Source organism: Dermacentor andersoni, chromosome 10, assembly GCF_023375885.2.
Source record: "Dermacentor andersoni chromosome 10, qqDerAnde1_hic_scaffold, whole genome shotgun sequence".
Taxonomy (NCBI): domain Eukaryota; kingdom Metazoa; phylum Arthropoda; class Arachnida; order Ixodida; family Ixodidae; genus Dermacentor; species Dermacentor andersoni.
Genome location: NC_092823.1, coordinates 128747991 through 128760450, shown reverse-complemented (window position 1 = coordinate 128760450; position 12460 = coordinate 128747991). Strand labels below are relative to the sequence as shown.

General features: G+C 48.2%; 1 protein-coding gene across 4 annotated transcripts in view; it reads left to right on the top strand.

Annotated features, from left to right (window-relative positions):
* The first annotated feature begins 937 nt into the window (after positions 1 to 937).
* LOC126545018 (uncharacterized) overlaps positions 938 to 12460 on the top strand; it is a 30101-nt gene continuing 18578 nt past the window's right edge. For 3 of the 4 annotated variants that reach the window (XR_008615126.1, XR_008615127.1, XM_055078126.2), the window contains exon 1: positions 938 to 11973. Coding sequence is in view for 2 of the 4 variants with exons in the window: in XM_055078126.2 (XP_054934101.1) it covers positions 11177 to 11973 (797 nt within the window). In the remaining 2 variants the exon portion in view is untranslated. The remainder of the gene's footprint in view (positions 11974 to 12460) is intronic. The other variant, XM_050192628.3, reaches the window with a different exon arrangement.

Sequence of the window (12460 nt, the reverse complement as noted above, 5' to 3'; positions counted from 1 at the left end):
AAAGAGGCAGAACGCAAGCGACAATGGTTGGCATAAATGATTTAATCAACATCATAGTGCATTTCAATCAAACAGAGCAGTTCAGACAACAGCAACAGAGGCAGTCATAGAAAGGCTTTCGTTTACCACAGTTTAGCTGAGCAAAGTGCCCATACATTCTTTTTCGCTGCGTCCAATAGCTGCAACGGGACAAAGCGGTTGGTTTACCTTGCTTCGCATAGGGAATTACAGGGGGCTTTCACTGCACGCATTACAGGCTTTTCTGAAGCGCGTCGCAAAAAGACTTCCAGCGCTTCTTAACAGCAGAGCTGCAGGCTTGAGCTGTGGCACTGCCTGGCTGTGGTCGTGCCAAACGTTAACAAAAAACTCCGCTCGGTGAAGTGGAGAAGGGGAAGGCTAAGCGAGAGGGGGGGGAGAGGGACAGCTGTGTATGAGCGAGCAGCGTGGTGCAACTGCCATGGAGAGGAGGCGAGTCGTATGGGATTGGCTGAGCCTCGTGATGACGTAAGCTCTGACGTGCAGGTGCTCTCCTGGAAGAGAGGCGGGAGAGATTGTGTGCCACACACTGGTGTGCCGGCGTCAGTATCTGATCTACTGTCGACATGGGCAGACCGAAGAGAATACTTTCTCCTGAAGAAGAAGCCAAGCGAATACGAAAGAGGAGGGAAGCCGCTCGTGAGTGTATGAGGCGTAAGCGTGAAGATCCTGAATATAAGGCTAATGCTGCCGAAGCTAAGCGCCGGAAAATGGGTGACAATCCTGAGTTGCGGGCCAGACAAGCAGAAGCAAAACGGCGATATGACGACGCACATCGGGATGAACGACGTCAAGCGGCTCGGCTATGAAGAGTGTCCGATCCTGGCTTACGCGTCATAGAGAACTTCAAGCGAAGAGAGAGGATGACTACTTCTCGTGCGGACGGACGATTCAGGCGAGACTTTCTGAATGTTTGGACACAGTTATGCCAAAAAATTTTAAGCTAAGTTTAAGCTTTGGTAGGTGAAAGGAGCGCAAACAGCTCTGCTCTTTCATCAGTCTTCACGACGTTAAGTCTGTGATGCTGGCCCAAATCTTTTTCCTGTTACGCGTGCGCTTCCTGGCACCGACGCAGATCTATAGACTGCATGGAGGACCGTGATAGACCATTTTATTGAGGGCGCCACCATTTTACGATCACAGCGCCGTCTATCGTCCGGCGCTATGCTGGTATGTGGGATCGCGCTGGAGGGTGTACGGTGAACATGCCGTTGACGACGAGTGGCAAGTTTTCGCGCTTTCCCGAGAGGTGTCAACAAGTTGCTTGGATTGGGAAATTTATTAGCATTTCGTCGCAAAGCTTGTAGCTTAGCTGCATTATCGAATGGCAACGGGCCTAGAGGCGCTCCCACAGCTCTGCCCACAATCGAAATGGAAGGCAAGTCAAGTATGAATATTGTCGATATATAATGTGTACATGTAACGTGTTATTACTGTATGTCTAGCCTTAAATTTTAAGGTATCACTTAGGACGACAACAATTTGAGATGTCTCCATGTGTAATGCGGTGTGCCGCACCAGCGTCCATCCCAATCCAGGTAACTGTGAAGCTTGGAGGAAACACATTTTGCTAGCTTTCATGCTCCTAAAATTTTCACGCCACAATATTCTAAACATTGCTTATCTGGCACTCGGGTATCTAGCTTTACACAATAAAGAACTGTAAAATAACTCGATCGAAAGGGCTGTTAACATTGATAAAATGAGCTTGTGATAGTGGCCACGAATATGCCACGATCAACCAGATGCATGCGATGCACTCAAACATTATGTGCCCTCTTAGGTCTCAAATGGTGCCTGTGCGTGCAAGGGCACCTCACGTACTCGAGAGATCTGAATAACGAACAATTACTCTTTGCAACAGCAACTTTATTTTTTGCACTAAAACAGCACATGACGAGCGGTGTTGACAGATTGCCGGTGAGATTCGGAAGCACGGGAGAGCCTTTGTGAACTAGGGCCAGCGCGCACATGGTAGGCATGGCTTTGGTTACAGAATGGAAAAGAACACACCTTCATTTTTAGTCGGCATGTAGTTTTCATAATACATCCTCGGTCAACTTCCGCCAGAACATTCGTTGCGAAGCATGATAATCTTAGAACACGTTTGAACAGAATAAGTTTAATGTGCGTGCACGAAGAAATAGTTAACTTCATCCATTCGCCATAATTGACCGACTCGAACACGCACCTTTCTTTCACATCGCAGTTTGATCATGGGTGCCGAGTTTGTCGCCGTGCGCTCACTGGGAACAAAACCTTCCGAACATACACACGATGGCATCAAGTTCTTTCTGTTTATGCTGGCAATACAAATTGGACGCTTCTTTGATATCCCAGCGGCGGTGTCCATGAAGTCGCTGTGGCTGAAGATGCACCTCACGCTTGCCAGTGTCTCCTGGCATGTGCAAACGAAACTCGCCCTTGATCCCGGACCACGACCTACGAGATCTGGTTCTGTGGCAGAAGCCTTTCCCCGACCACGGCCCAATCATTGCCGCAAACAGGCAATGATTTTTGCAGCCCAGTACAGCAGAGTGATAGCCTGTCAACCTTGAGTCATCTGATATCGCAAAAATCCCAGACAGAACATGTTATAATGGCACTAATTTCGCAATTAAACTGCTACCTTTCCAAGCTGCCGCTGGGAGAAAACAGAATCCGAACATACCAGTGCGAGGAGGAAAGCGGCACACTGTATCGAGGCTACATTTCTCCTCGCCGATAAAACGGTCTATAGCTACATGCAAGATATTATTACCTGCACAATACATGTATATATACTTCTGCTTGTCTGTCACCAAGGGCTGCAGCGTAAGCACTTTCACAGCTTTCAATCATGCAGCCGAGACATTTATCGGCTGGAGAGGGTCACGGCGAGAGGAGCATGAAATTTCTGAACTCTGACAATGCATCATTCGAGTACCTCTGAAAGGAGCCATTTTTGAAAAGGCAACAAAAAAAAGAGACAGAGGCTTTCGAACAGCTGCACAAGGTTGAACGGACATCCCCCACATCGTGCCATTGAAGATATACCCGATGCAATCGCAGGGCAAAGCAACCACTTCGTCCCATTGCAGCCATCCTGAGCAGCGAAAAAAGCAATCCAAGAGTCGTGCAACGCGTCTCAGTTTCAGATCCAGCAAAAGCTTAAACCCATACGTAGCAGTCATAGCGGTCATAGAGCACGCAGCAAAAGAAAGCTATCCGAGAGTTCGACACATCTCAGTTTCAGATTCAGCGAAAGCTTCAACCGTAGCAGCCATAGTGTGTGCAGCGAAAAAGGCTATCTATGAGTTGTGCAATGTGTCACAAATGTAAACATGCATGCAGCATATTGTTCCCGAAGGTATACCCGTCGCAACCTGAAGCAAAGCAAGTCAAAGCAATCGCTTTTGTCCTGTTGCAGCTATTGCACACAATAATGTTCTGCAACATATCCCAAAAAGCTAGCTCCCAGGCGTACCAGCCACAGCGCGCGAAGTGAAAGAAAGCGCTTTGTACCGTTGGAAAACAGAGCCCACAAGTAGAAATCAAAGCCAAAGCCTGCGGGTTGTGCAGCAACCTTATGGTACTATCTGGAGGCGAGAAAGTACGCGTGCGTTGGGCTCCTGCCACAGGTGTATCAGGCGCTTGATTCACGGAATCCGACAATTCGGAATTAAAGGGCAGACAGTGAATGTTCCCATCAATGTTCAACGTACTGTGCAATCCCTTCCTTGGAACATCAGTGACAGTCCAGTCATAATGGCACACATTATGCTCACCAACCCAACTTACGGATGTTTGGTGAGCAACGGATGCTCACCAAACCAACTTACATACATGGGGTTGTCAAAAAAGATGACCAACCCTTGCCCTACCAGAAATTGGGGCTAAGCAGAGCTTGTCCTGTGTGCACCTGACCTTCGTCACGATTAAGTAACCCACCGGTAATGGGTAAAAAACATAACCGTTACACAAAAGGTATGTATCAGGGAAGGAAAACTTTCACACAAGGGAAAGGAAGAGGTAACGAAAAGTAGTGTGCAAGGAAAGGTGAGGTGCACCCAGGACAAGCTTTGCTTACCCCCTTTTTCCAGTAGGGAAAGGGTTGGTCATTTCTTGTCAGGAATGTTGTGGCATGCCAAGATGTGCATGGCATTATTTCATGAAGTCTCTCACAGCAAAGAATGAAAAGTTAGAACATTTGAAAATGAGAAGATGCAAATAATTGCATTTCGCCAATTGAATCACTTTGGGGACGCACACTAAGGGGCCCTGTAATTGTCTTTTTTTTCTATAATTTATTTATTTAAAAATAAATAAATTTTTCTTATTCACAAATCTTTTGTGATATCATTGGATGTTGTATGCTGTAATTTGTTTACACTGTTTTCTAAAGGTTCTTCATTCTTCTCTTTATAATTTGTTTTGACTGCATGCTTAATTACATATGTGCTCGATATTCGCACGAGATTATCGCGGAGTGGAATGTGCTTCCACAATTTTATCTAATGTCGAAGCATATTCGGATGCTCTCGCGTGATATTAACTTTACATGTCACGTCATTTCCTTGCATCAGCGGCGCATGCTTTGCAAATGATCTTTTTTCTTGTTTTCTTTACTTTTGCTGTTTGCAGTTTGATCTATCAAGATCAAATATCAAGTCATAATGTCTTGATATTTCTCCTCATTGTTTTTGCCCACCCTTAACAGGAAGTGCTTTCTGTCTTGTATAGCTTTTGAATGAGCTTGGGTTTGATTTTTTTTTTACCCTCTACTATGCCAAATCGCACACCTGTACCTCCTGTTGGTTATTAATGCGCAATCATTATATGGCTTGTGAGGCGGAAAATCCAGCTTTCTTGACATTGGCATGACCCTGATGGTCCAAAAAGTCAAATGAGCCAATGAAGGCAGTTGATGTCAAGACAAAGTTTATTAAGGCAGGTTTAATTAAGCTAGAGTTCATTAAGGTACTTGTACCCTTGACCTTTGGTGGGAGTCCAACCCATGACCTTTGGTGTTAATTAAGGCAAAGTTAAATTAAGCCGACTGAAAGTGCATAGGCATTGCATGGTGGTCGCACTGCTTTCACATTCATCCACGTAGGGATAACTAAGTGCCTCTTGAATTTCTTTGTTTCACTTTTAACCACTGCAACCTTGGCTGACAAAAGGCAGCAGTAGCAGTATTGCAGGATTAAATAAATTGAGTGCTCAACCTATTCCAGGCTGTGCAATCAATCGCTTTGTGTTCCGAGTCGTATCCCCACTCCACAGGCATGCTTCATATGGCTCAGCAAAAAAAGTATTCGTGAACGAATACCACTTTATGTAGCTAAAACCTCTCATTGTACCCATAACAAATATTGCTCTAATTCGGCACAAGTACGCGGTGCCAGAAAATAAAAGAAAGGAATGGCTAAGCTACGCTGGAAACATCCGCACTTCGCCAACACGCAGCCGGGCAGCCAAGCACTGTGCCTTAGCATGAGGACTGCTTGCAGCACCACCGCCACCATCACTCAGAAACTGTCCTCGCTCCCATCAGCGGATGGCAGACTAGCCAATATTCTAGGGACCACAGCACTGTTCTCTTAAGCTGATTACCTGTCCCGGGTCACACCTCCGCCGCTCAACTACGCTGCCACAATGGCAAGGCCACCCCCGCCATCATATTCCGCCCCACCATCACTGCAACAGGTTCCCTTGCTTCAGTTCCACCGCAGACACCCCGACGTTTTGTGTATCAAGTTTTTTTGTGTTGCCATCCTGTTCTCATGGTCTTATCCTCCGGTGGGACTTCCTATCACGTCATAGTGCCATCATCAATTGCTCTTGCATACAAGTGGCCATTTCAGCACATGTGACTCACCATCGGTTGGCGCCAACCTCAGCATTTGCAAAGTCTTCATTTATGCTGATCTACGTCCAGAGCTGTCAGTGCTTGTGACCCTGTCGTGTGCTGTCATGCCAGGCTCCATCGTGGTGTTTAGGCTGTTTGACATGCTTTCTCACCCAAGGACTTATTTCTCCCTTTCACCATCCTCACTGTTAGATCTTAATCCTCTTCGATACCCATATCTAATCTGCACTGGTGTCCAGTGACGATACTGCACAGTGAGACCTTGGGATTTGTGCAAAAGCTGTCACGTGTATTGAAAATCTTGACATTCACGATGGTGCCACCTGTTTGCACCTTGATGCTATAACTTCTGTCTCACCAACACCGCCTTCAGCCGTTTTTGACTGCACCATCGCCGCAGACCTTTTCCCATCTTATCGCACCAACCTTATTACTCTCCTTAAGGAGTTCGTTTCTTCATTCGATTGCAACCAACCATCCTTGGGTCGCACGACAAGCATCTCTCATACCATCGACATGGTACACGTGCCCCCTCGTGACAGTGTGCATATCGCCTTTCCGGAGAAGAGCGCAAAGTTATCACGGAACAAGTGGATAGCCCGTTCGACCGCTTCGGCCGTTGGGCACTTCACCTGCAGAAGTATGACATTCATGTCATATACCACTCCGTTCAAAGGCATTCCGATGCTGACGCATGCTCCCACTCACCAATGACACCTGATGTGGCTTCTCTTTCTGTTCCCTCTACAGCCTCAGACCTGCCTCTACTGGCTGCCATTGATATGCCCTTCGAGCAAGGCCATGACTCTTTGCTTGCCCTGCTGCTCGACTACCTTGCCGCTCCATCAGACGTTCCTTCAACGCAGACGCTACGCTGTCAAACAGCCCACTTTGCCATGCAAGACAACACCCTCTACCCCAAATTATATCGGCATGTACTTCCATGTCGACCATGAAAGTGTCCACACGAGCATCCTAAAAACCTTCACAAGACTGCATCAACGATTATACTGGCGTGGAATGTACCGGTTTGTCCAGCAGTATGTTCAATCATGTACCGTCTGTCAACAAAGAAAACTGCTCCACAGTGCGCTCCTGGCGCACTAGAGCTGCTACCAGGTCTTGCTTGACCGTTTGACCGTGTCGGCATCAACCTCTTTGGCTTGCTTCCATTCAATGAATGTAAACCACTGGATTATTGTTGCTGTTGATCACCTGACGCGCTACACCGGGACCGCATGCGACATTGCGATGTTCATTCTTTGTGACTTCATCTTTTGCCACAGTGCTCCTCAAGAAGTTCTCAACAGTAGGGTTTGTGTCTTCTTGTCAGAAGCAATGCAATACCTCCTTCATAAGTGCCAGATCATTCCTCGGAAGTAGCGCGTATCACCCGCAAACAAATGGTCTCATGGAGTTGTTCAACCGAACACTCGGCGACAATTTGAGGATGTACGTTTCGTCCGACCACACGAATTGGGACACCATACTCCCGTTCGTTGTGTTCGCATATAACACTTCAATGCAAACAACCACCGTTTATCGCCTTTTTTTTTTTTCTTGTATAAAGAACGCAGGAAGGCACGAGCTACTTCCCTCATCAAAGCTTACGCCAACACAGCGGGCGTCACCTTCGTCGACGCAGCTGAGTACCAAGATGGACGGCGCTTTGTGGCGGTTACTACAGCAGGCGGCTTGCTCCGACATGCTGCCAGCATCATTACAAAAAATGCCGAGACGGCCGAGGAAGTGGCCATTGCCCTGGCCACTCTTGACCCATCCTGTCACACCATACTGAGCGATTCTCGCGCAGCAGTCAACAACTACATCAAAGGTCGTATTTCTCATCAATCACTCCGTATCTTACGACAAGCCCCGCATTCGTCTGAAAATCAAATCACCCTCGTCTGGATCCCAGCACACGCCGGCGTTGTCCACCCGCACCTCACCAACCTCAACGAGGTTACACACTCCGTAGCACGAGGACTAGTCAACCGTGCCGGAGACGGTGCAGGTGCACCCGCAGGGCGCGACCGCCTTACGAGATACAACAACCTTGTAAAGTCATTTTACCTCGCAAGAAGAACCTTCCCCACCCCTCACCGCAAGTTAAACAGGGCACAGGCAACCACCCTTCGCCTGCTACAGACGAATACATACCCCTCCCTCACACGCTATCACACTATATACCCCGACATCTACCCGAGCCAGACGTGCAAGGTCTGTAAAACTAAATTGGCAACACTCCCCCACATGCTATGGGAATGCAGAGATCAATACCAAGAGCTTAATACCGTGACCCTCTCGTCGAGATGGCACGCCGCCCTGCGCAGCTCCCATCTCGACGACCAACTCTGGGCGACCCAGCAGGCCTACGAAGCGGCGAAGAGGCAAGACCTCGACGTCCCATCGTGGGAGGCCTAGGCCCAGCCGACAGAACTGCTGGTGTTCATTAAAGTTTACTCTCTCTCTCTCTTGTATGGATGTGAGCGCTCGTGACTACTGGGTACTATCCTGCCCTACCGACCTGACGCCTCTGAGTGCACTACAATTTCAGAAGCAGCCTGTTACGCTGAAGATTGCCGCAGCTGGCTCGTTCGCTGGCCAGCGATAATCAGCGGTGTCAGAAAATGTGACATGACAGTCGTCAGGCCACACCCACCTTCCCTGCCAGCACCCTCATTTGGATATGGATACCGCCTCACAGCCCCGGCCTTTCTCCTAAACTATTTGCACGGTGCCATGGTCCGTACCCTATCATCGACACCACCTCACCAGTGAAATATATCGTTGAGCCCGTCACACCATCACCGGACCTTTGTTGTTGGGGTCACGAGACAGTGCACGTTAGTCACCTCAAGCCATATTATGACCCCGTCACCTTGTCTGCTGCCCGAGTCACCAGGATGGCGCCGTTTCACTTTCGGGGTCAGTGTTGTCAGTGAACATTGAAGTGCTGATGTCATATAAATAAAGGATTCTTGCAATACGTATTGCTCCATTCTGTCCTTGCTGAGGGGCAATCATGAAGAAGTGTGAGAGAATGCAGATGGGTGAGTGACCTTATGCATGCCCCAACTTGCACACACTTCCCTCTGCAAGAAAAACTTGCCAAGCACTTTAGAGTTCATACAGTAGGCCAACTGCATGGCTGTCGAGAGTGGAGACACCACTTTATCAAGGTCGAACTCGAGGCTGCACTACGGCAACAATGACAGGCACCATCACATATGTCCATACTGAGACAAGAGATTCCCTCGGATGTTTTGTATCACCAGATACATAGGAGTACTTCTTGTTGGGCTATAGTTTGTGAGACATAGTCATTTGAAGAGCAGTGCAAATAACCAGATATGGATCTATAGGCAAATCTTGGAAAGCCTAATAAAGCTGTTGGCAGTAGCGCTCATCATGTGTGCTTCTTAATGTGCATGTTAATTTGCACCCGTCTTCTAATAGCCACCAGATGCACCGTGCTGACCCCTCCCCCACTGGGGTGTAGGCTGCAAAACAAGAAAGAAGGAAGCTTCTATCTTCTCCTTGGATAAATGTTTATTCTGCCTCCTTCATATAAGAAGTTATCTCACAGTGTCAACAAGAGAAATCGGCAAGTTGTGCACAACAGTAGCCACTGCACTGTCCGTATTATGAGAAAGGGTGTTTCGATGCAAGCAATTGGCGAAGGGACGTGCGTGGTTGTCACGGCCACAAGCAGATGAGAAATCGTGATGTAGTGAGCAGTGAAGGGCGCGCATCTACGAAAGAAGAGGGTGGGTGTCTGCAGCATTAGGGAGAACCATGAACATAACATGTTCATGCTGGCATGGGTCTCAATGCTATTTCCCCAGTGCAGCTGTGAAAAGGCATGCCTTACCCTAGTGTGGAAACAATATACGAACCTCCATTTTATGAGCACAGCTGTGTTATGAAGCAAGTTCAAATATTTATCGCTGATACCAGCGCATAACGAATATCGGCCTATATTGATCGTATCAGATATAATGAATGTATTAGCAGTAACTTCATCTCGACGAGTTGATTCATCTTGAGTAAAACTCGAAGCATTACAAAGTAGACGAGGACAGGAATTGAAAGGAAACACAACAAAGTAAACACAGATGTATTTGTTCTTGATTCCTGTCATCGTATTCTTTGCGCTGCTTCAAGTTTTACTCAATGAATGTATATTTTTGTTCTTTTGTCAAAAGTGACTTTGTTCTCGTGAAGTTTATGCAATAAGGCACCGACACCCTGGTCGTATACGGCCACTTCAGGGCTCCCATGCAGGCTGCATTGTAGGCGTGCCTCATGCACATCAAGGCACCGTAGCTACTGTGTTGCTGAACCACACATCAGTGTTCACTGCTGCAGCCATACAAACTTCTACTGAAGCTTCAAAGTGAAGCCGGTGAAATGTGACATTGAGACACAAAAATCACGGATTACTCATTAAGAAAAGACATCCAAGAAATTTTTCTATTCGAGAGAAATATTCATTATGTAGCCCGCATTTTCAAATCATTCATAATTGTGTAAAAATTCACAAATTAAAGGTACGTCATTGCATCAATTTCGTCCACTTTAGATTTATTCTTAGGTGCAGTTTACAGATTTGTGATATTGTTCTTTATTGCTGAGAATTGTCACTTAATTTTGTATTTTTGACAACTTTTTTTTAAAAATCCACGGCCTAAATAAAAACTCTGCTTTCCTTACAAATTTCAACTTTCTTCTTTTAGATGTAAGAAACCTAATACAAAACTGTGCAGTTGTGACCGGTCTATGAGAAAGAAATTGTGCAGGAACGATCGGCGATGTTTGCTAATGCAAGCGAATAGACCGGGTGAACTAGAGCGAGCGAGCGACACTTCCCGCCCCTATATTGGTCGCGCGACAGCACGCGTCCTTTCCATGTCGTGCCTTTCATATCGCAAGTCCGACGGTAGTGCGACGGTCCGATCTCGGACCGCCGCCAACCACGAAAATGGGCGCAAGAAGCAAAAAAGGCCATTTCTCCGTTCCGATGTATTTAGAGAGGAGCATCGAGCTAATTTTTCCCGTTATATCTATAGCTTCGTGTAATAACGACACTGGTCGCATTACCCACCACCCGATTTCAAAAGGGATATTCGTAGCATCCATCCATTTGCAGAGTGACGCTCCGCGGCTCCAGACGCTCCGTGCGCGTACCCGCGTTATCACAAAATTTCAGCCTGTGCTGTCGGTGCTGCCCTGAAGCAGTATAATGAGTTGCCCAGGCCGCCTTAGTTGCCTGTCTTGCTTACCAACATGCCCCCGCGTATCGTGAGGACACCATCCGAGGAGCTCGAGAACAAGTTAAGACGTAAGGAAGCAAGGCGGGCCCGCATACGAGCCCAGACGGAGGAACAACGTGCTGTTTCGCGTTCAAAGCACGCTGAATTCCAACGCCGCAGGCGCCAGGACGCGGAACTGCGACAACGCGAGGCCGAGCAAAGGCGACAGCGCCGACAAGACCCCGCAGTTCGCCAACAGGAAGCGGCCAAACATCGCGCCCGCCGTGAGGATGCGGCAGTGCGGGAACGCGAGGCTGAGGCAAGGCGACAACGCCGACTAAACCCCGCAGTTCGGCAGCAGGAGGCGGACGCACATCGCGCCCGCCGTGAGGATGCCGCAGTGCGCGAACCCGAGGCCGAGGCAAGGCGGCAACGCCGACAAGACCCCGCAGTTCGGCAGCAGGAAGCGGTCGAACATCGTGTACGGCGTGAGGATGCGGCAGTACGGGAGCACGAAGCCGAGGCAAACCGACAGCGGTGCTTGGCGCGGCACACAGCACAATTCGGACGACAGGTCATCAATAACCCGTTCCAATATGCGTGCGACGTTTGCGAACGTCCTGGTCCTAAAGAAGACTTTTCGCCTATCCGCGTTCCTCACGTGCCTCTACTCGCTGCCGCGTTTGCAACCGAAGACGTGCCTTCTTTTATGCTATGCTCCGCGTGCCACAGTGCACTGCAAATGGGTACAATACCTGTACTTTCTCGAAGTGGCAGTTACACATGTCCAGCCAATCGCGCAGGGTTTTTTGAAGGCAACTTCGTGTGCAGGTAAGCTAGTGCGCCACTTTTGTGCAAAGATCCTGACGCTTCCCACGTTTGGTGCATAATAATACATCTATTACTTTGAGCAGGCCCTTGCTCTGCCTGAAGGCATGTACCATCCTGTACTTGTCTGGGGCGGGCGTTCGAAGGATGTGCGCCTTTGTTCATAGGCGATGTGCCACGCATAAAAGGGAGTAGGGTGCTGGTCGGTAACTTTTCTGGAAGGGGCCCAGTCAGCCAGCCCCTTCCTGGCACTATGCCACTGGCACCGCTTTACCGTGCTCACGACAGCACTGTAGCTATCTGCATACTGCTGCTTATGTGATAGCAGTGCTTGTGTTTAACGTAGGTGAACCAGTGCAGACCTCAGTGCTCCATATACGGTATACCACGTATGTCTTTTTTAAATAATCTGCTCAGTTATTTCCAGCTTGCCTGGCCATCTAGTTCATCAGTCGACTACTGTTTCAAATCGCACTTAAAGCAGCACAGC